The sequence below is a fragment of the Schistocerca gregaria genome, chromosome X (genome assembly GCF_023897955.1).
Source record: "Schistocerca gregaria isolate iqSchGreg1 chromosome X, iqSchGreg1.2, whole genome shotgun sequence".
In the NCBI taxonomy this organism is placed as follows: Eukaryota; Metazoa; Arthropoda; class Insecta; order Orthoptera; family Acrididae; genus Schistocerca; species Schistocerca gregaria.
The window spans coordinates 306958322-306984137 of NC_064931.1; the positions used below are offsets into that span (position 1 = coordinate 306958322).

The 25816-nt window shown below is 40.2% G+C and overlaps 1 protein-coding gene across 3 annotated transcripts in view; it reads right to left on the reverse strand.

The window, feature by feature from the left end:
• The window catches only part of LOC126297511 (dihydrofolate reductase-like), a 119564-nt gene that overhangs the window by 50278 nt on the left and 43470 nt on the right, over positions 1-25816 (reverse strand). For all 3 annotated transcript variants that reach the window (XM_049988396.1, XM_049988394.1, XM_049988395.1), the window contains exon 3: positions 14163-14277. In XM_049988396.1, coding sequence (XP_049844353.1) covers positions 14163-14277 — 115 coding nt within the window. The remainder of the gene's footprint in view (positions 1-14162; positions 14278-25816) is intronic.

Sequence of the window (25816 nt, forward strand, 5' to 3'; positions counted from 1 at the left end):
GCATACCATGCCTACTTTCATCCTCATCTTTGATATGGGGTCACTTTCTTGGAAAACTCTAAAACAGCTAATAGCACTTTTAAACTACAAAAACGAGCCATTAGAATCTTGTTTGGGTGTAAGCCTAAAGACTCTTGTAAACCTCTGTTTAAGAAATCTGGCATTCCTCCATTACCATGTGTATACATTATGAATACCCTTTTATTCTTCAAAATACATGTAATAGATAAGGACTGCAGACTGCAAAAAAACTGCGATATACATGATCACTTTACCAGATAAAACAGAAACTTATACATAACCCAAATTAGCAAACCTCTGTGCCAAAAACTTACTTTTCACATGTGATTAAGCTTTGTAACAAACTTCCTGAAAACATAAAAGTTATTACTGAGGTCAACACCTTTGGAAAATCTCTAAAGTCATATTTACAGCATCACTGTTTTTACTCCATTGAAAAATATTTGAATTTATGAAGTCCATTGAAGAATATTTAAATTTATGAAGTGTATTACATAAATACCTATGTATAAAGTGTATTATCTTAAATAAGTACATCTAGAAATGACTTTAATCTGTACATTTATAATTTGACTTGTCGAATTTCTTACGCATAAGCTGCTTTGTAGACAAGAGGACCAATAAATACAATACAATACAAAAAACATATCTAAGTGATGCAACAAAACAATACAAATTGTATGCAGACTAAAATTAAATAAATTAATTAATAAATAGAAGAAAGTATTGAAAAACGTGCACAATAGCTGTATGGGTAGGCTAACAGCAAGCATCTGTAGTATGCAAAATACGATATAACCACCCCAACAAAACATGTTTGCAAGACACGGAACATAGGGTTGGGTTTACACAATCATGATGACAAATGTATCACCAGGGATTTTATGTCTCAATACTTTGTAGCATGATATAATAATGTTTGTGCATCTTTTGGTGAAAGGACATAAATTTGGCCCATTGCTATTCTCACATAAATGTTTGTAAGAATGTCCTCCTTGTCCACTATAAAGATGTCAAATTTCTTGGGGTATACAAATGAAGGTAAAGGGCCATGAGGATTTAGGAAGCTAATTGTCATTCTAACAATGTCTTTATTGCCATTCAAAACATATCCAACATATCAATAACCTTCCTGTATGCACAACCCTGTGATATCACAAAGGTGAGGTTAGAGATTCATTTCTGATGTTTGGTGAATTGGGAAAAACTTTCATTTGGTTGTTATTAAGACCAATGAGAATAAGACAGTGTAACTTGTGGATACCTGCAATTGTGTGAATTTGTACAAACAGATCTCAAAGGAGAGATTCTCTGTCATATTCACAGTTTGTTGTACAATGAAAGAGACACTGTAATGTTCTTGGAACACCACTCGAACAACTACCTTAGTGTCATTATTTAAGAGTTGAGATGCACTGCAGACTGGCACAGCCAGCCAGTCTCTTGACAACACTAGCGATACCATCACATCGCCCATTGCCACGTAATGTGGCAAAGAAATGCCACAATGCACAGATACAGAAATTACTCTGATGAAATAATCTTCTAAAATTCTTGCCGTTCTTATACTGGGCTGCAGCACCATCTGAGAAGTAACACATGTACCAGGGTATTCCATGGACTTGGGATATCACGATATTAACCAACTGGCATTGGAAAAGATGAACATTCACAGTGTAATATTTAAGACATTGTGGTATGATAAGAAATGGGACATGATCTACTGCACAGGTTTCTGGGTGTCTATAATAAACAACAAATGTGTGAATGGTCGACTGGGCACTGTTCTACTAAAACCATGGACTTAACCTGCAACACATATGAGCAGGGCATTTTTCATTTAACTGCAAGGTTTTCCAAGATCTCTTCCACAGAAGACATATGTCTGAAGAGTTGTTCTTTCTGTAGATGTCCGCAGTTTGTGTGTTATTTCATGAATTCAATTTTTGACAAACAACTCTTCTAGAAATGTGTTTTTTTTTTTTTGTTTTGGTTTGGTTTTTTGGGGCGCAAAACTGCTATGGTCATTAGCGCCCGATCTGTGACATAGGAAACGGTAAAAAACGAAAATGGAAAGCAGCAGCAATGCGAACGAAACTCAAAAAATTGGAGAAACTAAAAGCAGAAGGAAAGCTTAAAAATCCACTACAGAAAGGGGTTGGTAGTCCCCAAAAAGAGCTTCAAATGACTGGTATCATCTCACTGGCACTAATAAACTTGAGAACGCGATCGGCCGAGCGCGTGTCATCGGCTAAAATGGACGATAAATCAGGCAACAGCTGTAGACAGGCGCGTAGCGGAGTAAAATAGGGGCACTCAAGTAAAAGGTGTCGTACCGTCCACAGCTGAGAGCAGTGGGGACAGAGTGGGGGAGGATCGCTGCTTAAAAGATGTCGATGGCCAAAAAGACAGTGCCCTATCCGGAGTCTAGTTAAAATTACCTCCTTCCGACGACAAGTTCGGGAGGAAGAGGTCCAAGCACAGGGAAGAGCTTTCACATCACGCAATTTATTATGGGGAAGTGTCGACCAATGTGTGTGCCATAAAAGAACAACACGACGACATAAAACGCTCCGTAGATCGGCGAAGGGAATCGATCGAATAGCTGGCCGAAGAGGAGAGACTGCAGCCTTGGCCGCCTCATTGCCATAGGTACCAACGTGTCCTGGGAGCCAGAGGAACGCCACCAAGACGCCCCCCAAATGGAGCAAGCGTAGGCAGTCCTGAATCCCGTGGACCAGAGGGTGGACAGGGTAGAGAGCTTGGAGACTGAGGAGAGAGCTGAGAGAATCTGAAAAGATAACATACTGTATCCGCTGATAGCGGCAGATGTATTGGACAGCCTGGAGAACAGTGTAAAGCTCCACAGTATAAACCGAACACTGGTCGGGAAGCCGAAATCGATTTGGGGTGTCGCCAACAATATAGGCACTCCCTACACCTAACGATGTTTTCGAGCCATCAGTGTAAATAAATGTAGCTTCCTTCATTTGTGCACAGAGAGCAGCAAATGCCCGACGATAAACAAGTGAAGGGGTACCATCCTTGGGAAATTGACAAAGGTCACGGAGCAGGCAGATCCGGGGACGGAGCCAAGGTGGTGCTGTACCCCAAGTTGTCAAGAAGGTTTTAGGGAAGCGGAAGGAAAGAGAATGGAGCAGTTGATGGAAGCGGACTCCTGGTGGTAGTAGGTAGGAAGGGCAGCCTGTATACCCTACATCCAAGGAGTTGTCGAAAAAACTGTCATGGGCCAGATTAGCAGGCATGGAAGACAGATGGCTAGCATAACGACTCAGAAGGACAGCTCGCCGATTGGACAGCAGAGGTTCAGCAGTCTCAGCATAAAGGCTTTCCACAGGGCTGGTGTAAAAAGCTCCAGACACTAAACGTAATCCACGGTGGTGGATAGAGTCGAGACGCTGAAGAATAGACGGCCGAGCAGAGGAGTAAACTATGCTTCTGTAGTCCAATTTCGAGCTCACTAAGGCGCGATAGAGGCGGGGAAGGACCACTCTGTCCGCTCCCCAGGAGGTACCATTCAGGACTCTGAGGGTGTTGAGGGATCGCAAAATAGCGAGCAGAAAGATAGGAAACGTGGGAGGGCCAGCACAGTTTTCTGTCGAACATAAGACCTAAGAATTCTGCGGTGTCCGAAAACGGAAGGTTGACAGGTCCTAGATGTAAGGAGGGTGGAAGAAACTCCTTACATCGCCAAAAATTAACACAAATGGTCTTACTGGGAGAAAAACGGAAGCCGGTTTCGATGCTCCAAGAGTGGAGGCGATCGAGACATCCTTGATGACGTCGTTCAAGAAGGCTGGTCCGTTGAGAGCTGTAGTAGATCGCAAAATCGTCCACAAAGAGAGAGCCCAAGACATCAGGAAGGAGGCAATCCATAATCGGATTTATGGCAATGGCAAACAGTACAACACTCAGCACAGAGCCCTGGGGTACATCGTTTTCTTGGGAGAAAGTACGGGAAAGAGTGGTGTTCACCCGCACTCTAAATGTGCGTTCTGCCATAAATTCGTGAAGAAAAAGGGGCAGCCGACCTCGAAAGCCCCAAGAGAACAGTGTGCGGAGGATGCCTGTCCTCCAACAGGTATCGTATGCTCTCTCCAGATCAAAAAATATTGCTACTGTTTGGCGTTTCCAGAGAAAATTGTTCATGATATAGGTGGAGAGAGCAACAGGATGGTCAACTGCAGAACGATGCTTTCGGAAACTGCATTGGGCAGGTGTTAAAAGACTGCGGGACTCCAGCCACCAAGCTAAACGGCAATTCACCATACGCTCCAAAACCTTACATACACTACTCGTAAGAGAAATGGGGCAATAGCTAGAGGGGATATGTTTGTCCTTTCCAGGTTTCGGAACAGGAACGACGATAGCTTGCCATCGTCTGGGGAAAGTACTGTCGGTCCAAATTCGATTATAAAAGAGAAGGAGGTAATGCAGACTATGGGTTGATAAATGCAGCAACATTTGGATGTGGATACCATCCGGTCCTGGGGCGGAGGAGCGAGAAAAGAAGAGTGCATGTTGGAGTTCCCGCACGGAGAAAACAGTATTATAGCTTTCACGATTTGGAGAGGTGAAAGCGAGAGGTTGCACTTCCGCTGCACGTTTCTTCAGGAGAAATGCGGGTGGGTAATTTGAAGAGCTCGAAATCTCAGCAAAGTGTTGACCCAATTTGTTAGAAATTACGAAGGGGTCCACTAATGTATCATGCTCGACAGTGAGCCCAGAGACCGGGGAGAAACTAGGCGCGCCTGATAACCGTTGAATCTGACTCCAAACTTCCAAGGAGGGAGTGAAGGTGTTAAATGAGCTAGTAAAGAAGTCACAGTTTGCCTTCTTTCTGTTGCGGATGACGTGACGGCATCGCGCACGGAACTGCTTATAGCGGATAAAGTTGGCCAAAGTAGGATGGTGGCAGAAAACGCGAAGAGCATGTCGCTGCTCACATATTGCATCACAGCCTGCTCTGTTCCACCAAGGAACTGGGGGGCGCCAGGGCAATTCGGAGGTGCGTGGTATTGAACGTTCTGCAGCTGTAAGAATAACATCTGTTATATGTGTGACCTCAGCGTCCATGCTAGGAAAGTGACGGTCATCGAATGTTGCTAGAGACGATAAAAGTGTCCAATCAGCTTGGGCAAACTTCCAGCATCGCGGGCGCATGTATGGCAGTTGAGGCTGCATTCTAAGGACACATGGAAAGTGGTCACTCGAGTGTGTATCATCAAGAGCGAACCATTCGAAGTGCCGAACTAGTGGAACAGTACCGACTGAAAGGTCCAAATGAAATAAATTTCTTGTGGAGGCAGACAAAAATGTAGGGTCCCCATTGTTAAGGCAAACTAGATGCGCTTGGTGGAAGACGTCTAGCAATAGTGAGCCATGCGGACAAGGATGTGGAGATCCCCAAAGCGGGTGGTGGGTATTGAAGTCTCCAACCAGCAAATAGGGCAGTGGAAGCTGACCAAGAAGATGAAGGAGATCAGCTCGTGCCATTGGTGTGGACGATGGAATGTATACAGTACAAAGAGAAAAGGTATATCCAGAAAGGGAAAGACGGACAGTGACAGCTTGGAAGGAAGTGTTTAAGGGGATTGGGTGATAATGGATAGTATCATGGAGAAGAATCATGAGTCCTCCATGTGCTGGAGTGCCTTCAACAGAAGGGAGATCAAATCGGACGGACTGAAATGGGGGAGAGCAAAGCGGTCATGGAGACACAGCTTCGTTTCCTAAAGACAGAAGATGACCGGCGAGTAGGATCGTAAGAGGATCGACAATTCATCCCGATTGGCTCAAAGGCCGCGGATATTCCAGTGGATAATGGGCATAGGGTGAACAGAAAACAGAGGAATGTGACTAAGATTGCCGTCAACTCAGCGACTGCTCAGAGCTTGCGACCGACAGCATGGAATGGCATTCAGCCGAAGGCAGAAGATCCTGATCCATAGGTTGTTCAGGAGCAGCTCCTGCCACCAGCGATCGGCCAGTTGATCGGCCGCCAGCAGTGCGCCTCGGCGACACAGAAGACGGCCGAGGGCTATTACTGCCAGGTGGTGCTGTAGATGAGACACGCCTTGGCAGAGGAGGAGATGAACTGGGTTTCTTACTAGCATTCTTGGAAACATGATGTTTAGATGAAGGAGGAACCGATGGTTCTGAAGTTGGGGTACGTAAAAAATCTTCACGAGTATGCTCTTTTTTCGAAGTCTTGGTGTCTGACTTTTGGGCTCGAGATTTAGCAGAACCCGATGAAGGGCGAGCCATAGAGTGGACAGGTGAGAGTGGGGAGGTTGAACGGGCGATCTTTGCACTGGCCGATCTGACGACCGTGGCACTAAAGGTCAGGTCACAAGACTGCGTGGCCGTCTCCTTTGTTGGCCGAGGAGAGGCAAGGACAGTGATGTATTTTCCTGTCTGAGGCACGGTGGGCTGTCGACTGGTGATTAATTTGCGAGCAGCAAAGGTCAACATCTTTTCCTTCACTCCGATTTCCTGAATGAGCTTTTCATCTTTAAAAATGGGGCAATCTCGAGAGGAAGCAGCATGGTCACCCATACAGTTGATGAAATGAGGGGATGGAGGTGGACAAGCACCCTCATGGGCATCCTTGCAACACCTAACACATTTGGCTGGATTGGAACAGGACTGGCTGGTGTGATTGAACCGCTGACACCGATAGCAACGCGTAGGGTTTGGGATGTAAGGGCGAACGGAAATTATCTCATAGCCTGACAATCCGTCGAGGGAGCGTGTGTAAACGACCCCGCGTGATGAATTTAAAGTACGGTGTGGTTCCACCCGGACAGGGAAGGTGTGTAGCAGTGAAGAACGAAGTAATTTTTGTACCTGGAGGGCACTGACTGTTTGTAACAACAAGGTGCCATTTCTTAATCTGGAACAAGACTTTACAGGAAATGCAATTGCGTGGACACCTTTCTGAATAATGAAAGGGTTGAACGTGGAGAAGTCGTGACCTTCATCAGACCGAGAAACAACAAGGAACTGTGGCAACGACGGAAGGACTGTCTGTGGCTGAGACTCATTGAACTTACGCTTGTTAGCTGACATAGTAAAAGATGAGGAAACAATTGCGAAAGTATCCACCCATGATTACCGGCGTCTCCGATGGCGCGCTCCTTCCTTGTGGGGGCCCTCTCTGAGGGCACTCCCGCCTTAGGTGATTGTTCACACCTCAGGTCACACCTCCCGACAAAAGGACAGAGGGACCAATCGGCACATTCGGAAGGTATGAGCTTGGGTAATCACCCCTCCCTGGGCCTGACTGTTACCAGGGGGTACGTACGTGTCCTACCTGTCTACCCGGGGCGGGGAATTACGCATTACCCCGTCACCAGCTACGCATGGAAATGCGTGGGTTGGCCTTCAGACATGCACAGGGAGGAAAAAAGGGAAAGGGAAAGGAAAGAAGAGAGGTCTCAAATGCCGCAGCGGAGAAAAGGGTAAAGAGAAGAGGTAAGGAAAAGAGGAGGACAAAGGAAGAGGATGAAGACTTGCAAGCGGAGAAAGCAAAGAATTTGTTACAGTTTTGAGTGTCTGTCTCCGGACGCAGGCACAAAACATACTCCCAGAGGGGGAGAAAGGGAAAGAAAGAAGCAGAGGTGGGGGGGGGGGGGGGGGGGGGGCAAAGATGAGGGATGGGGAAGGATGCGGAAAGGGAAGGTATGCAGACCGAAAAGGAAGGAAGGCCACATTAGCTCGGGGTCCCATGACCGATACGCACATATCCACAAGAGTTGTGGACCCCCTGGGGGGCTAGAAATGTGGTGAATAAATGTGTACCTCAGCAATTCTCACAAGTTCACATATAGCATTTTGGCTGTGCAGAATTACAAATGATCTGAGGAAGACAATGTTTGTATGTGTTGACAGTCTGCATCGCATGTCAGCTCTTTCAGGTTGAGGTAAAAGTCACATAGTACAATCTCCTCACAGTTTTCATAGTTTATATACAAAATATGTGCACAATTTTCATCAAAATACTGATTGCAGACTTGTCCATTCTCTAATATACGTTTTCTCAATTTACCTTGCAGCTTTAGTTTTTATGATGAAAAGTGCATTAAATATGGCAAAGTACATATAAAAATGGTGTGAATGCAAACATTAGACTTTGCTACAGGCCAATCTAACACCACAACCCTTATTTAGCATTCATATTCATTGCCTTCACCAACTCTCAACCAAATTATCACCTTATCTAGACCTCATATTGCACTACAGCTCAGTCTGTCACCACAACTAGGATTTCAAGGGGTGGGGTCCAATATCAAACTCAATCTGACACCCTCCAACGTAAGCTTCATAGTTTGGTGAATACTGCATACACACATACTACAGCTATCATTTGCAACAGCTAGAAAACAATTCTTTAGTAGTAAATGTCAGAATTTGGATAATCTGATTTTCAGTTCTGGATGTTCATCTTCGAATGCTTGACACATCTCATACAGGTTTCTCAACAACAGCCCTTTTTGTTTATGAACCCTGGGACTATTTTCCTTGACACAAATAAAATCCTTCTTTCCAAACAAACTTCAGCTTATGTCTTCCCTGTTGTAGAATTCTGTAACATGATTCACAACATGTTCACCCACGACACATTAAGGTCTTTGATTAGGATTTGTTAAGATACCACATTATTTGACTAACTGTTTTGCTTTTTTCACTAAATAGTTTGAAGCTCCAAATTTGTTTTCAATCTATCAAATGCTACTGCTGTATCCTGCTGCTAGTGCGAGAGTGAGTGTGTGCTGATTGTGGCCTCACTATGCGTGTGTACTTAAATCAACCGCCAACTGTATCAGGGTGGGCCAGCCATTAGAGGCCACCTGTAGGAAGCATGCACACAGCACAGACTCTGTTGCAGCATCTACCAGTGACTTGTGCCTACATATGTGCGGAGCAGCACTGACTCACTCTCATTATTTTCTTTTAGTTTATACTGTGGTCATCAGTTGTTCTGTGTTTCACTTATGTCACACCTTTTGTATGATTTTTTTGTTTTCTTACATGTGGAGTCACGGCAGGCTTATTTCCGTTATTGTTCAGAGGTTTATGAATAACACCATATTTGCGTTACTTGGATCTGGTTTCTGTATTACTCGGTTACTACACAACTAACGCAAGTCACCCGTAGGCGGCATGGTGAAGACCATTCTGTGTGCACGCTTCCCACAGGTGGCCCCTAGTGGCTGACCCACACCAACACAGTTGGCGGTCGATTTAAAAGTCTACACACTCTATGACACTACACTTAGTATAAGTAAAACTTATGAAACTATGAACTGTTTGCACTGCTGCCATCCACGGCTCAGTTTATGTTGGAGTCTCCCAATTATGTGCTGCTGCCAGGGTCCTCGTCAATGGCAGTGTATGAAAGGCAATTTGCAATACATCATTGCACCTCTAATATTCTTCCTCCAACTCTTGCACCATTCTGCAGTGGCCTTTGTTTGAAGAGACTCGCCAAAGTATCATATCTAGTCAATCAAGTGGATAAAGCAAACTATATTGCACAGGTCCACCTCCTGCACGTTATCGTTACACATGATCAGACTTTTCTGCACACACTATTTTCATCACCTTAGGGTCTTATTTATTCAGTGTTTTTTTTTTTAATCTGCCCTCACTCACATGGTGCATTACCCAACACAATTACTTGTCAGAGTGGAAAGTTAGGAAGCACCTTTATATGAAATCATTTTTCAAAATTAGCAGAGTTCATCTGCCCACGATAATCATTCAGTGACGATTTAGCTAAAACTGGGGCTGTTCTTCCTTGAAAAACATTTTTGAAACATCACTTCCTATTATAAGCCTTCTGCAGGACTTCTCCATGCTGTCGTGCCCATCACACCTGTCTGTCAGCAATTTCCACATGTAAGCCTTATCAGTACAGGTTGTGACATAGCACGTTGATTCTTCTTCCCATCTGTTCTGTCTTTCTACATCCATAAAAAAACATTTTTAAATACATTTATCTGTTGGTATGTAAAACTTAGATAAAAATCTCTTGTTCTCATTTAGACTGAATTTTACTGGAATTTGTTATTAATAATATTAATTTGGATGTTTTTATTCTACTGGTGTAATTATTTTTCACTAGGGCACCATTAATTAAAAGTTGTGGTAAATTAAATTAATTCACTACATGCAAAAATCCATGAGCTAACACATATTTTAGAAAGGTGACATGTCATTTGAAAGTTAAGCATTACGACTTCCCAGTATTGGAATACATTACTTAACGTATTTTGAATGACCTAAAACTAATTATCTTCAATAATAATTGAGACTTTAAGTTCATAAGCAACCCTACTTTCCATTGCAGATTTCATAAAAATCACTGTTAGTTTCTGAACTTTGACTATCTACCTTCGTTAGCTTAATTTTTCTGTAGAAAATGACTAGCACTGATTGATTAACTCACTAATTAATAATTTCATGTAATTCACTCTGATTTGCCAAATGGTGCACATACATGTAAGCAATAGGATTCTGACCAACAACATTTTCTGTAAATCAAAATCATATTAGTTCTTGAGGTTCATCAAAAACAGTAAAATCCAGCCTATCTGAATTTCAAAGCATTAATCAGTTTTCAAAATAACAGTTTGTTCCCACACCAGTCTTTGTATGACGTTCTCAGTGATGAAAAAGTCAGCCCACAGTTTGAAAATAGGTAAGTAACACCTATGTTTGAGCATACTCTCAGTGTTGGTTCATGTCAGAAATATACTTTTTCTATACATGAAAATTTGTGCAACAGTCACTGCAAAACTCACGAACTCTAATGTTTACATACTTTCAAGTAAATTTTGTAACTTAAGTTAATGGACAGTTTCACCGAACTGTGTTGTGATTAACACGGTGTGGAATATCATTGTCATGGAACTGAGTTATAGTTGAATGTGGTGAATCTCAATTTGGACTAACTTAACCGAGTTGCTACAGTGTATGGTACTCTAATAAATTACCACAGAACAGTGATTAGTACACACTCTGACAATTTCATACCAATGTGAGAGCTGTTTATTTTGTGCCACAAAAGAACAGTTAACTTCACCACTGTAATTGTGGGTACAGATTTTGGATAGTTGTACTAGTAATTGTTCAGAGTGTAAAAACTGGTAACGGCAATGTGTGTGTGTGTGTGTGTGTGTGTGTGTGTGTGTGTGTGTGTGTGTGTGTGTGTGTGTGTGTGTTTTGATGTCATCCATTTTTTTAGCAAACAACATTCCATATTCATTTAAAAACTTTCAGTTTTGAGGCAATCAAGCCTGGCACTACCGAGAACAAGAGTACAAAATTAAGATCAGTTCTGTCGCAAGGGGTCATCTAAATAGTTGATTGCACACAAGCAGGTTTTAGCTATAGGCAATGGGTATTTCTGATGAATTCTGGGAAATCTGCACATCCTATCTTTGTGTTTGTGGAGACACGACCTTCTGGCCGTTACCTGTAGTTCTCTGAAACAGTGATCCTGCCTCCTCAGCTTAGTGGACAAGAGTGGATTTCTGCAACAGACCACATTCAGGAAGTCCAAAAGTTATCCGGTGGTTTTCATGTGGCAACAAATTTTAAATGCTTCAAGTATGGGGAAAGAGTGAACCAATGGCCACATCAAAATATCCACAGAAATAGCTACATACTAATACATCACAGCTAAAAATGGTGCTGCGGTGAAAATCTAGATGTCATGTAAATTAAAAATTATAATTTATCTGTATTTCACACCCGCAGTTGGTGGATTTCACCCTATTACATGTTTGTGTGGCATTCCATACTCAAGTATGCATTTTAATTCATTTTTAATTACTCAGCATTTAATCTGAACATCTCATGTTGACTTGTCCACTTCTGTGGCGTAGTAGTCAATGTGGCTAGCTGCCATGTGGAGGACTCGGGTTCGAGAGGTGCCACTAGACTGAGTAGTAGTGGCACCAGGTCTGTTAAGCCAATAATGACCAGGAACTGCCCCTCCATACCGCACCCACATGATGGCACTGACTGATGACTGACACTGCAGTCAGTCAGTCCCAGCTGACCAGTCTGTGTCCAGAACTGCAATGCTATTATCCTATGTTGACTAAAGGAATGAAGAATCCAACCACTACAACTTACATAGAAATATTTGTATCTAATAAATATATTTGTATCTATTCACCTCTCTATTTCAGTTTCACTTGTTAATACTGGGTCACATTCATGTACTCTTATTTCAGCTATAATCTTCGGAGATGTATCAATATGCAGACACATTTGGCCGGCATAACCAATATAATTCGTTAAGTAATCTAGCTGCATATGAAATCTAACAATGTAGCACCAAATATTTTCTACGATGATAAGACTCTGGCAACAGCAATAGCTTTTGTTAGCATGGGGGCATCACAAGAGTTTGAGAGCTTAAAGAATCTGACTGGAAACATAAAAATCCTGATTGTTGATGCTTAGGCTTACACTAATTTGCGATTTAAAGCACCAGAAATGTACATTTTTTGAAATGTTTGTTCAGTAAACTGCTTATCTGCTTGCGTACCCATTATTTTTCTTTTTAATCTTATCACAAATGGTGATTCTACCATGGGCAATTTTAGACTGTCTTCATTTTCAGTTTCTCAATCAATGTGCATCAAACACGAAGCTATATTTTTCATTCTTGCAATCAGATGACCCCTTTATCACATGAATGATCAATACAAAGTAGAAAATTATGTGAGGGAAACTTGGTCCTGCAGATAGAAAATACCTCACATGTTACTTATTTTCGCTTCATACATTATGTACATTTAATTTTATCTTAATTACATGTGGCTCAAAAACAGCATACAGTAGTACAAGTTTTCACCAAGGACAATTTATATGAATCTTCTTCTTCTTCTTCTTCTTCTTCTTCTTCCTCCTTCTCCTTCCTACCACCCACAGAAGCTGTGACCCATACATTTCAACAGGATCTCAACATCATGCACAAAAGTAAAATCAAATTAAGATAACCAAACACAGTTTTCGGCCCCACTCCTCTCAACCACAATTTTGGAGTTCAAATCCCATGAAAATAAAATAAATACAATAGAGAGAACGCTGACTCATTCATTATCCACTAGTTCAAGGGATATGAAAGCTACTACGGAGAAAGAAAATACAAGGGTATTGCGAGAAATTTTTGTATCTAAAATTCCAGAGAAGTTAAAAAAAATACTGCTGATGAAAATGTAGCTGACTATTTACCACAAACAGTGGCAAATTTGTCTGTAATTTAGAAGATAAATATGTGGAGAGAGAGAGAGAGAGAGAGAGAGAGAGAGAGAGAGAGAGAGAGAAGTGCAAGTAGGACCCACGCTCTGATTCCCAACAAATTTAATTATGTATAGATGATGGATAACGACAAAACTTTCATGTGGCTCAATGGCTTGGTGAAAGTCTTTCTATTGGACACCACTTCGGTGAGTTACATGGCCTAACCTATCACAGTTATCCAACCAGGGAAAGGGGATCTGTAGTTTAACATGGAATTTGAACTACACATTGTTTCTGGTGACTATTCACAGCCTTAAGACGGGAAGGCTATATTCAAACGAAGACTGAGAAGTCTGTGGTCTGGACAAGCATTTTAGTGTTAGACCACCAGGCCTGACATGTACATTAATAGTTCATCTATAGGTTTTACTGAGTGAGTTTGCAAGTATTAAAATATGTGACATACATGACTGTATCTTTTGACTACATTGAATTAGAAGCTTAAATTTTCACATCACCTTAGTATGTGGCATAAATTTCAAGTTGATACCCCTGAACGCTTCTAAGAAATAGGTGTCTTAACTGTCAGATAGACAGATGGACAACAAAGTGATCCTGTAAGGATTCCATTTTTTTTTTTTTTTTTTTCAAATGAGGTATGGAAACCTAAAAAAGGGGAAAAAGAAAATAAAGTGTTCAAAGAAAGAAAGGAAGACAAGCATAATTTGCAGCCTACATATTCCATAAAATAGATTCCCCACAAAGATTTTTATTCTTTTCTTATATATAAGTATTATATTTTTATCAGAATATGCACTAAAAATAAGTCTTAAAGGACTGCTTTATTTACTACTCACATCATAAACAGAACTTCCACCAATCACCCACACAGTTTCTACATCTTGCCTATTGTGCAAATCTTTGATGGCATCTTCAAGGCTGGTATGAACTATTACTTCTTCACCAAGTGACCTGAAACGTGAATCACTGAAATTAACAGATGTTTCATTCTTCTTCCTGATATACCAAAGTATTAAACTGTAGTGGTAAAGTACAGAATCAGCCATAGTAGAATTCACAGCTACCTGATATACCAAAGTTTTAAAATGTAGTGGTGAAGTACAGAATCAGACGCAGTAGAATTCACATAAGCGGTGCTTCATGCTCTTGACAAGTAAGAGTGAGTCAGAGGCACACTGTTATATCTTTCTAATGCTTTTGTTACAGTTGACCATATGATTCTACTAAATAAACTATAATCATTTGGAATAACAGGTATACCTAATGACTGGTTCTGATCATATCTAGCAGATAAGGTACACACACCTAAAATAAGGCAAAGCCTTTAGTGAAACACTTACTAAGACCAATACTGTTCCTGATTTGTATTAATAACTTTCTCAATAGTTGTAGTCATGGAGAAAAAGATTCTCTTTACTGATGAGATCATCAACATCTGTAGTCATTGAAAAAAGAAGAAAGATCCTTGCAGAGAAAGTACATTAAACCTTCATAGAAATTTACAACTGGTCAATAAATAATAACATTACATTGAACATAAAGAAAACAAAGTACATGAACTGAAGAGGGAAAATGAAACTGTTCAATTAAATAGAGATGGAACCTCTGAATGCCATACCCTTAGATAATAGACACGTCCTGTAAACAATGTAGAAAGTTAATCAGATTCGAGCTTTATGAAGTGAACTCCTTAGACAGAGAAGGAGTGAACAAGATAACAGAATCAATGAAGCAACAGTCTCATATAGTAAAGACTAAATAAGGTGATAAAATTAATGAAGCAAGGTCCTTAGGCAATAACTGCGAGACAGAAAGTACAAACTGTAAGTGAGAAAAGGGGGGAGGGGGGCCTTGTTGTGGGGACTACACTGTGTCATGAGAAGCCAATGAAAGGTTTATGATTTATTCTGTAGCCCTACAGGAAATGACTTCCTATTCCCTCCACACAACCTCCAAAAGGTTCCTCAAGAATAACAAGCCACATCAGCTAGTAAGACCATGTGAAGCCTTTGATGCTTTGTTATGCTAGAGGCTGGCACGGTCGAAGGGGCAGGGAAACAAAAGAAAACAACCAGCGGTCCAGAGGAGAGCTGTATAGAAATTTAGTCAAAAGTTATGGCCAAGTAGACAGAAAGGGTTACAGGTGAGAAGCTATCATCTACAGAGGAAGCCAGAGTGTTGGGCTGAAGTCACTGGAAGCAATTAGATAGCTGTGAGGCTCTGCTGACCTAATATTCATACAAGGAAATCTGTCAGTAGATGGAACAGATAAAACAGTCACTGTCTCTGTGCAAGGACTTTATTTTAACATGGAAGCACCTCAGTAAACAATGGTGATGGGAACAACTGAATGAAAACAATAGATTCATTTGGTTGTTAGAAAACTATTGACTAATTTGGTCGTCCTTTTGTGTATCGGTTGAATTATTCATTCATTCTTTTGAGTGAAACGAGTCTGTGGGATCAACAGAAAGAAAACAATTCTTCAATTGGTCGGACTACCCATTCATTCTTTTGAATAAAACCAGTCTGTAGAAGCAACCAAATGAAAACAGTCAAGTCTCAGTTGTACTGTTAATTGTCGGTTGGATTATCATTCATTCATTTTCTTCAAGTGATACCAGTCTGTGGTAGCAACCAAATGAAAACATTCAACAACGCTGTAGCTTTACATATTGACTGATTTACTCATTTTTTTTTTTTAAGTAAAAGCTGTCAGTAGTTTTTCTGTTGGTTGAACCATTTATTTATTCTATCCACTGAAACAATTGTTTACTGTTTTAGCTCGTATTGGCAGAAGTTAGCACTAGACCTACATATCTCAGGGGGGTACGCCGAAGTTAAAATAAGCATTATACATTTTCATCTAATTATGTACCGAATCACGTAACTTCCCTTTTCTTCCATTAAAACCGATTCATATTATAGTGTTGTGGATTAAAATGTTATACGTGCCATTACACTTAACTATTTAAGCTGATGTATCTCTGGGGTAGGCCTGCCATCACTTAAATTGCTGGCCCCAGACAAAAACTTTGAAAATCCCAGACATCTGGGTCAAATCGGATTATTTTCTCAGAAACAAACAGCCTATAGGCGATAAGTTGGCCAATGGCCACGATATGCTGTGCGAAGCGGAGACATTAGAGGGGGAATGTTTCCTAGCTCACGCGTTTCAGTGCTGACAAAACCAGCAGGTGTGCACCTACTACCGATCAGCAGATGATAAATTACACATGAGAGTAACAAGGGTTTGTGAAAGCGCATTATAGAGACATTAATGTTCAAATGTAGTACTCACTTGTAGTAAGGCATATGAACATAATTTGCATCAGTTTTAATACAGCTCAGTGAATAGAAGGCAAATGTCATTTAAAATATTCAGTTGTCTGGTGGGCGGGGCGATGACACAGTGCATGTGATTATCAATTGTCTGCAGTTTCCCATTGTGACAATAAAGAAGTGTGAAAATACAGGGTGTTCCAAAATGATCTTTACAGCTTTGATCACGCATATTTCAGAAATGGAGTGAGGTAGAAACGAGCAGTCTGCGGTATAATGTTCATATATAAACCTAAGGTTCTGGTAGCCATGTGCTGTAAAATTTCTTCAGCGTGTCTGGTTTCTTCAACAATATATGAAAACATTCAACTCAAGTTTCATCATAATTTATTCTGGTCACTAACATTCACTGCTCCATACATTGGGAAAATATCCTTCCAGTAGCAGCGTACTGATACAGGTGAAATGAAGATCTAATTTGTAATAAATTGTTTTGTAAATCCATAACAACTAGGAGTCCCGAGTTCCTTTTGGAAAACCAAAACAGAGGAACACACAGCTAGAAAAATCATGGCTGCCACAAAAAAAATGGAGGGTGGAGGGAAACGGAAGGGGTGGGGGTGGGCGGGGGGGGGGGGGGGGGGGGCACAAATAGTTACCTTAAATGTGAGCGCCATCTGTAGCATATAGGATATCTAAGTGAAATTCGAGTTCCATGCCCGGCCAGCATATCCTTGTTAACGTGTGCTGTTAGGTGTACATGAGCATCGTGCAGCAAACTGTACCTTCCTACCTACTTCCCTTTCTGAAGTATATGTGATTGAATCTGTAAAGATCATTTGGGAAGATCCTGTACATGTATAGGAGAATGTCTGTGTAATTGCTTCTGAATTTTTTGATGTACTAAAATGAAGAACTTTTCTTCAGCCCAGTACTAATTTGATGAATTTCAGCTATAGTTTATTACTGTATATTCCTAATCAATCTAATTTTCCGAGACACAAAAAAAAGGTCTGTGTAAAAATCCCTCCAGTAAACCTCTGCACGCTCTTAACACGATAAACCTGGGGAAACACAATGCCCCAAATTTATAACTTTTCCATAAGCGAATTAACTGAAATATATTATTGCTAACAGTAACATTGAGCGAGTATGCCCATGTTTATTTGAACACCGGTACAAAATGTTAAATGAAATTCAACTGAGCAGTTTTAAGGCATTATTTTAAAAATATGTCTCACTGCTGTCTGCCAGAATTTGGAAGGGAAGATCTGTCTTTGTTAGATTCCCCACCACTTGGAATCGCTTTTTCGAGCTAGGCTGAATGCAGTTTTTTTACAGGGTTTCTCCAGACTCGTCAAGAGGAATGCTGGGCTGATCAACCATTCCAGCCTCATTTACACGATGGACAGACACTTCCAATACGTAAAACATATATACATATTAACACTGTTCTGCAGGCACATTTCAACACACACAAGACTACCTGTAGAGGTAACTTCGGGTTGCATCATCAAGATTATTGAGTTTTGATTGCTGTAAGAAGTTTGCAAAGTTTGAAATTTATAAATGTGTTTTGTTCATTTGTACTGCTTAAATGGCAACAAATAATACTGCAAGTGAGTCTGATATATGAAAACCTTGATGGAAACAAAGAATCCTTAACTACTAGATGAATCAGAGTAACATATATGAATGGGAGAAATAGTATGACTGAGAAAGACATGATCCTTAAGATAAATTCAATATGATATACAATATCAAAATGATTATATTGCTAAAGTATATCAAGCAGAGAAATTCAAAGGAAATTAACAAATGATGACACTTAATTTTTGTGAAAAATCCTCCCCACAAGTGGTGGTAAATGTTTACAATGCAACTGAACAAGATACCAATTTTTTTTTAACTGTATTGTATGTGGTTTATGTTCATGTCACCTCAGTATTTACTGAAAAAGGATTATTAATGTTGCGTGCTAACTAGCAGTCCCTACCAGGGGACGCCGCCTTATCATATGCACCTTCAATGGCGGGCGGGAGGGTTTGCATACTCCAATGATGCCGAGAGCTGTGCCAGCAGTAGCATAGCTACTGGCAGGGTCACCCAAGCCGGATTGATCTCGACAGAGGAGGCAGACAATGTGTGTCCTTTAACATAGGGTGGGGTGGGTTGGGGGGTGGGGTGGGGTGGGGGGGGGGGGGGAGAGGGGCTCTATAGGCGTAGAGAAGCCAACCCTCCTCGGGAGTGAACCCTAAAAAAATCCAGGTCCTCCGAGATGGGGGTTGGGTGTGAGGCTAAAAACCTCACCCTGGAGAAAAGAGCTTGTTATGGAACCAAAGGACAAAGAAAGCCAGATGGATGTAATGGATAAACGGCCTTAGCAATGGAAACCGCACACAAATTGGTATTTAGCGACATGGAATGTGAGAACACTGAACAAGTCTGGAGGACAACAGAACCTGAAAAAGGAAATGAAGAAATATAATGTGACGATGGTGGCAGTACAAGACGTGAAATGGAAAGGAAGTGGAATATTAGCATCTGGGACACACACACTGTTTTACAGCTGTGGAAGCAGGGGCTATGGAGGCATAGGTTTTCTGGTTGATAATGCTCAAAAGGCTGCCACATTGAACTTTAAGCCTGTTAGCGAAAGTATATATGTATTACGAATGAAAGCCCGTTTCTTCAATACATCCTTCGTATGCACATATGCACCAACAGAACATGCAGAGTCAGTGAAAAAAGACATGTGTTATGAGCAACTGGAGCAGGAAATAGCAAGGGTGGCAAAGCGTGATGTTAAGGTGGTTATGGGGGACTTCAATGCTCAAGTAGTAAAAGAAATCTCATACAGGAAAACAGCTGGTAAGGAGAGTCTGCATGAAGTTTCTAATGATAATGGTATCCAACTAATTGATTTTTGCCATGAGTAATAAGATGATTTTTTAGCACATGGATGCAAAGGAAGGATATAAGGAAAGTTACATGGAACTCCCCAGATGGGAGCACTAAAATCAGATTGATCACATACTCATAGATAGACGACATGCTTCAGATACATTAGAGGTGGATAGCTTTCGTGGTGCAAATGGAGATAGAGATCATTATTTGGTAGGAATCAAATACAGACAGAGGATAGCCTATTATAGACAGACCAAGAAAGCTATCACGCCAAGGTTTGATGATACCAAAGTTAAAAAATGATGAAAATACAGTACAACAGTATAAAACTATCTTGACAAACAGACTTAATGAAGCTGAAGAGCAGGCAGGAGAGGATATTGAAGAAAGATGGGAAATGGTTAAAGGAATAATACATGACACAGCTGAACCTGTACTGGGCAGAAAGAAGCATTCAAGAACTCTGGTTTGATAAGTACTGTAGGAGGAAGATAGAAGAAAGAAATGAGGAAGAAAAAGAATGCTTCAGAGGTGAACTAGAAGTACGGTAGGAGAATACCAGGAGAAGAGAAGGGAAGCAGACAAGGAATGTAAGAGGAAAAAGAGAGAATTTGAAAAATGGTGGATTGATGAGTTAGAAGAGAGAGATACTGCTGAAGAAACAAGGAAATTCTATATGAGGGTTAAAGATATAAGGAAAGGATTCCAACCCAGAGCAGTTTTCTGTAGAGATAAGTAGGAAAATATGATTGGAGGAAATGAGCAATTTTAGACAGATGGGTGGAGTATTTTAGTGAACTACTGAATGCAGAATAAGAAAACGAAGGAGGCATTGATGCCGGTATGCCAGAAGAGGTGGACCAGGAAGCAAAGAGAGATGAAGAGCACCAGGAATCAGTAGCAGAACCCACACTGGAAGAAGTTAAAGTTAGTATCAAGACTCTTAAAAACAATAAAGCTCCGGGAGGAGACAATATTAGAGCATAAATGATATAATATGGTGGAGAAAAACTAGTAAGGGTTTTGCATGAGATTATGGTGAAAATATGACGGAAAGAAAATATGCCAAAACAGTAGGGTACAGCAATACTCTTCCCTATACACAAGAAACATGACAAAGCTGACTGCAGGAATTATAGAGGAATTGCACTACTCTGTATAGTATATAAAGTTTTAGGAAAAATCATGGCTGGGCGGTTAAGAACACATGTAGAAGAATATCTAGGAGACTGTCAGTGTGGTTTCAGAGCTAACAGATCCACTACAGACCAGATTTTCACTACCAGACAGATCCTTGAAAAATGTTATGAGTACAACACCAATGTCCCCGAGCTGTTCATCGACTTCAAACAAGATTACCATAGTATCAAAAGGGATCAACTTTGGAAGGCAATGCAAAAGGCAGGAGTCCTTAACAAACTGATAAGATTGGTTCATATGACTTTGAAAGAACAGCATGCAAAGTAAAGATCAAGGGCACTTTATCAAAGGCATTTAAAGTTAACCAAGGACTGCGGCAGGGTGACGTGCTCTCCACTATTCTTTTTAATGTCGCCTTGGACAGTGTAATGCAAAAGACACAAAGCAACAACCGTGGGGGAACACTGTTTAATAGAATGACTCAAGAACTTGCATATGCAGATGATGATGATTTGTTATCCAGGAGGAAAAAGGATCTTTAAGAAAAGCTCAAAAAAGTAGAAAGATATGGTGCGGAAATGGGGCTGACCATTAATCAGTCAAAGACCAAGTATATGTTAACATCTAGGAAAAGATATAATGAAGGAGAAAGAAGCATGACTTTGAACGGAAAAAAATATGAATGCTGTGAAAGCTTTAAAATATCTTGGGTCACTGGTAACTGAGAATAATGACATGAGAGGAGAAATACATGCAAGGATTGCAACTGGTAACAGGAGCAACTTTGCACTGGTTAAAGTGTTTAAAGCAAGAAGCCTTAGTAGGATTCTGAAGCTGAATGTGTATTGTACAATAGTTAGACCTGTGGTGGTGTATGGTTCAGAAACCTGGACTATGACACAAAACGACAATGAGTTGTTGCTGAGATGGGAAAGGAAGATACTAAGGAAAATCTACAGGTCGGTGAATGATGGGGGTTTTTTGAGAATCAGAAATAATACGGAGATCAGAGAGTTGCACAATAAACCATATATCGTGACCGAAATAAAGAGACATTGGTTGGGACAGGTAGAGAGAATGGTGGAAACAGCACAGTCAAGAAAGTTTTCAAAGAAAAACCCGTTGGATGTCGTATAAGTGGCAGACAAAGCACCAGATGCCTAGACAATGTGGAAAACTTCAGAAGAATGGGAATGAGAAGATGGAGAGCCAAGGCAGCCAGCAGAGAAGAATGGGCAGAGGTTGTGTAGGAGGCCAAGGTGCTACAAGGGCTGTAGTGCCAAGGAGTAGTAGTAGTAGTAGTAGTAGTAGTAGTAGTAGTAGTACCAACTGGTGCGAAGAGAGAAATAAAGCTCCAATAGATTTAAATTAAAAATAATTATTTAAATAAAAACCTTTTTCATATAGCACATTTTTAAAATGTATTAAAAAAATTTTCCTAGCCTTGCACAGATAGTCCTGAATATTTGTGTTTGTGAATTTTTAATAGCTATGACAATAACTGTAAAATTTTAAACAAAAAATACGAGACACGTGCAATAGTTCACCTGAGTCACTAACACTTTCATTGCACTTTAAATAAAATGAGCTGTTATGTGATTTTCCTCAACGACCGATACTATTATCCATCGCATGCAATCTATTTTCAGTTTTACAAGTATTGTCATTGCTATTAAAACTCACAAGCAAAAATTTTCAGTATTACCAGGATGGCGTTAGGAATCTGTATGGGGACTAGGAGAAGTTATTTAACACTTTCCAGTCTATTTTAAAAATTCGTTGTATTAAAAAAAAATTATTTTAATAGTTATTTTCTGCTTTTTAGTTCTGTGTGTGTGAAATTTTTCAACTAATTTCATACATTCTGATGAAATTACAACAGAAAGATGTTACATTTAAGGTTTATTCCAGTTTCTTTTCAACTTAAGTAACCAGTATATTTCTTCCTCCTACATATATCTCGCAAAAAGACTGCAAATGTAAAAATTAGATTTAATCTAGCTCACACAGAAGCTTAGCAGCAATCATCATTAACTGCAAAACATTCATGACTGGAACAGGAAAACATGGAAATAGTGATGGTGCAGAAAGTACTCAGCCACACACCTGAAAAGAAAGTGTGTTAATATTGCATTGTCATTCAGTTCAGAGCTAAGACGAAAGTTCCCAGTCTTTAGCTTATCGAGATGATAGTCAAAAATCTGTTGCAAAATCTGTATTGAATAGGCAGACACAGACTGGAAAACAAAGCATACCCTCCGCCATGCACCAGACTCAAAAGTGAATATTGCAATGTCATCCAGTTCTGAGCTACGTTGAAAGTTCCAAATGTCTAGCTTAATCGAGAAGTTAGTTTAAAACCAACTACAATATTTGTACCGTACAAACAGACAAGAAACCGACCTTATAAATGGTTCAAATGGCTCTAAGCACTATGGGACTTAACATCTATGGTCATCAGTCCCCTATAACTTAGAACTACTTAAACCTAACTAACCTAAGGACAGCACGCAACACCCAGTCATCATGAGGCAGAGAAAATCCCTGACCCCGTTGGGAATCGAACCCAGGAACCCGGGCGTGGGAAGCAAGACCGACCTTATAGAGACATGTTAAAAAGTGTGAAGTTTACAGTGCAGTGCCAGATATTAAACTTTTAGCACCAAGCAAAAATTGATATTTAATGCCACAAGTACGAAAATTTGTATTTGAGTAAGTAAATACATACAATTTGAAAATACTATATTTTTAGAAACAAAAGTTTTATTTTAAAATAATTTAGTTTTTGGAAATATATGTTATTCACATTTTGAGATACAATTATTTATTTACCTGTAAAAAAGTTGTCAGTCCTAGTCGTGGTTCATGTATAACAGGCAAGGTTGACAAAGTATGTAAATAAAATCACTCAAACCCAGAGACTGAGTGAAAACATTCATACAATGGCTACAACCGATGGAGACATGTTTCAGTGAAACCACTGAAACCTGGTGAGTGGGTGAAGACATTCATATAGCTGACATGGCCACAGAGATTAGTTTCAGTCAGTTGTTTCATTCAACTGAAAACACCGACTGAACGAAAAAACAACTGACTGACCAACTGGTTATTAAAAAAGAGTCAGTTGTCCCATCACTAGTTGGGAGGTCAATCTGTAACTTGATATTCAGAATCAACATAAAGGTTAATTGTACCTTATTCTTCCTGTCATCCCCCAGTCACCTACATCCCACTTCACAGAATTTACATCAGACAATCAAATCTCCCTCTTACTTCAGTCAACCAACTGAATTCCCTTGAACACAACCCTGTCGCTCAATCCCTGGCAAAATCCACACTTAGGATGCGACACACAGACTGTGCAAACAACACAGAGTTACTAGAAATGAATATTGATTTTCAGTTGAAGTGCTGTGGACACACAAAGATACTTGCAAAGAGAATGTAATCACATGCTATGCCCTTAGAATTCCATCGCCAGTGTGCAACAGCCACTGTCTTATACTGAAGTTACACTGTTGTTAACTGATTGGCCTTGTACTTGGAAAGATGGAGGCTAGAGTCTCCATTCAGCCATCCCAATTTAACTTTTCCATGGTTTCCATTACTTCAGGCAAATACCAGAATGGTTTTTACTAAAAGGCACAGCTGATTACCTGTGCAGTCCTTATCAAACTAGGCTTATTAAATACATAAATGTCTACATGCAGGGTGTTTCAGGAGGAAAATTAAATGCGTTAAGAAGTGGTAGTATAGACTAATTTGAAACAAACATGCACAATTTTTACTGGTTACAGAGATATGTTTTTTTTTTTTTGTTTTGTGTGTTGGTACTCCAATTGCAATGGGTTTATTTACTGACTGTCATTTTTGTTTTAAGTTCAAGTTGTGAAGTTATGCTCAAGTTTACCCAATTGGTTGCGATTTGTTGGCCAATTCTGTTATATCATTTAAGCATACCAAATATATTTACGAGTGGTGAGTATGCCAATATGATGCTTGTGTATAATTCTCATAATGGAAATACTACCACTTGTAGAGAATACGGTAGATGATTTCCAAATTGCAGAGCATCAGATGCAAGAGTGTCTTTTGTGTGGTACTGGTGCAGTGCCCAGCAGTCATCTCATCAGAATGTGTGAATGAACAATGTGTCAATGAATGAGAACACACTATTCAGTTGCTAGAGCATAGAGCAACAACCATATGCAGAATTTCTACTTGTATCAGTGTTCCGCATACAAGAATATGGCAGTTGTTATGTATGCACTGCCTCCATCCTTATCATTTACAGCAGATTCAACAACTTTGAGGAGGTGATGAAGATAGACAATTTCAGTTTTGTCACTGGCTACTACAAATCACCAAGTAATCAGATACTGTTTACTGATACAGTCACTTGTGATGGTATCAATAACACTTTTAACTCACACTGGTAGTCTGACAAAAAACCACGTGCCTTAGTGAAGACATTTTCAAGAATTCTTCTTTGTAAATGTTTGGTGTGGTATGATCGACAATCAATTGACCAAGTCCGTTGTGCATCATCCCATACAGCCCCTTTATTTGGAATTTCTTAAGAATTAGCTTCTGACATTATTAGAAAAGGTTTCTTTGGGTATTATGATGTATTATGATAGGTATGCACATTTAGTTTTCAGGTGACACATTATCTAAACTTACTATTCCTTGGAGATGTCCCTGGAGCTCACCCCTCCCGATTTTTGCCTGGGTGGATGATTGAAAGGCAAAGTCTTCAAAGAAAAAGTAAACACAAGGGACAAACTGATTGTTCAAATTATGAATAGTGTTGCCCCAAAACAAAATGCCAAGACAACCTCAGAAAAGCTACTCGTGTTGTAGCGAACAGAATTCAAAAGTGCACTGAAAGTTTATGAAAATTAACTTCAAATTTAATCATTTGCTTTTGATTACCACCTTTTGCAAGTATTTGTTTGTGTTACATCCTAACCATTGTATCTCTGAAACCAATAAAACTTGAACATACATTATATGGAGAGTTTTATTCAAATTATTGTATACAACTACCTCCTAAATATATACTGTTTCTCTTGTAACACCTTGTATATGAGTTAAATTTTGTTTTTCTTGTTCTTAACCCAATGGCTGCTGCCAAAAAATTACCTCTTCATACTCCGCT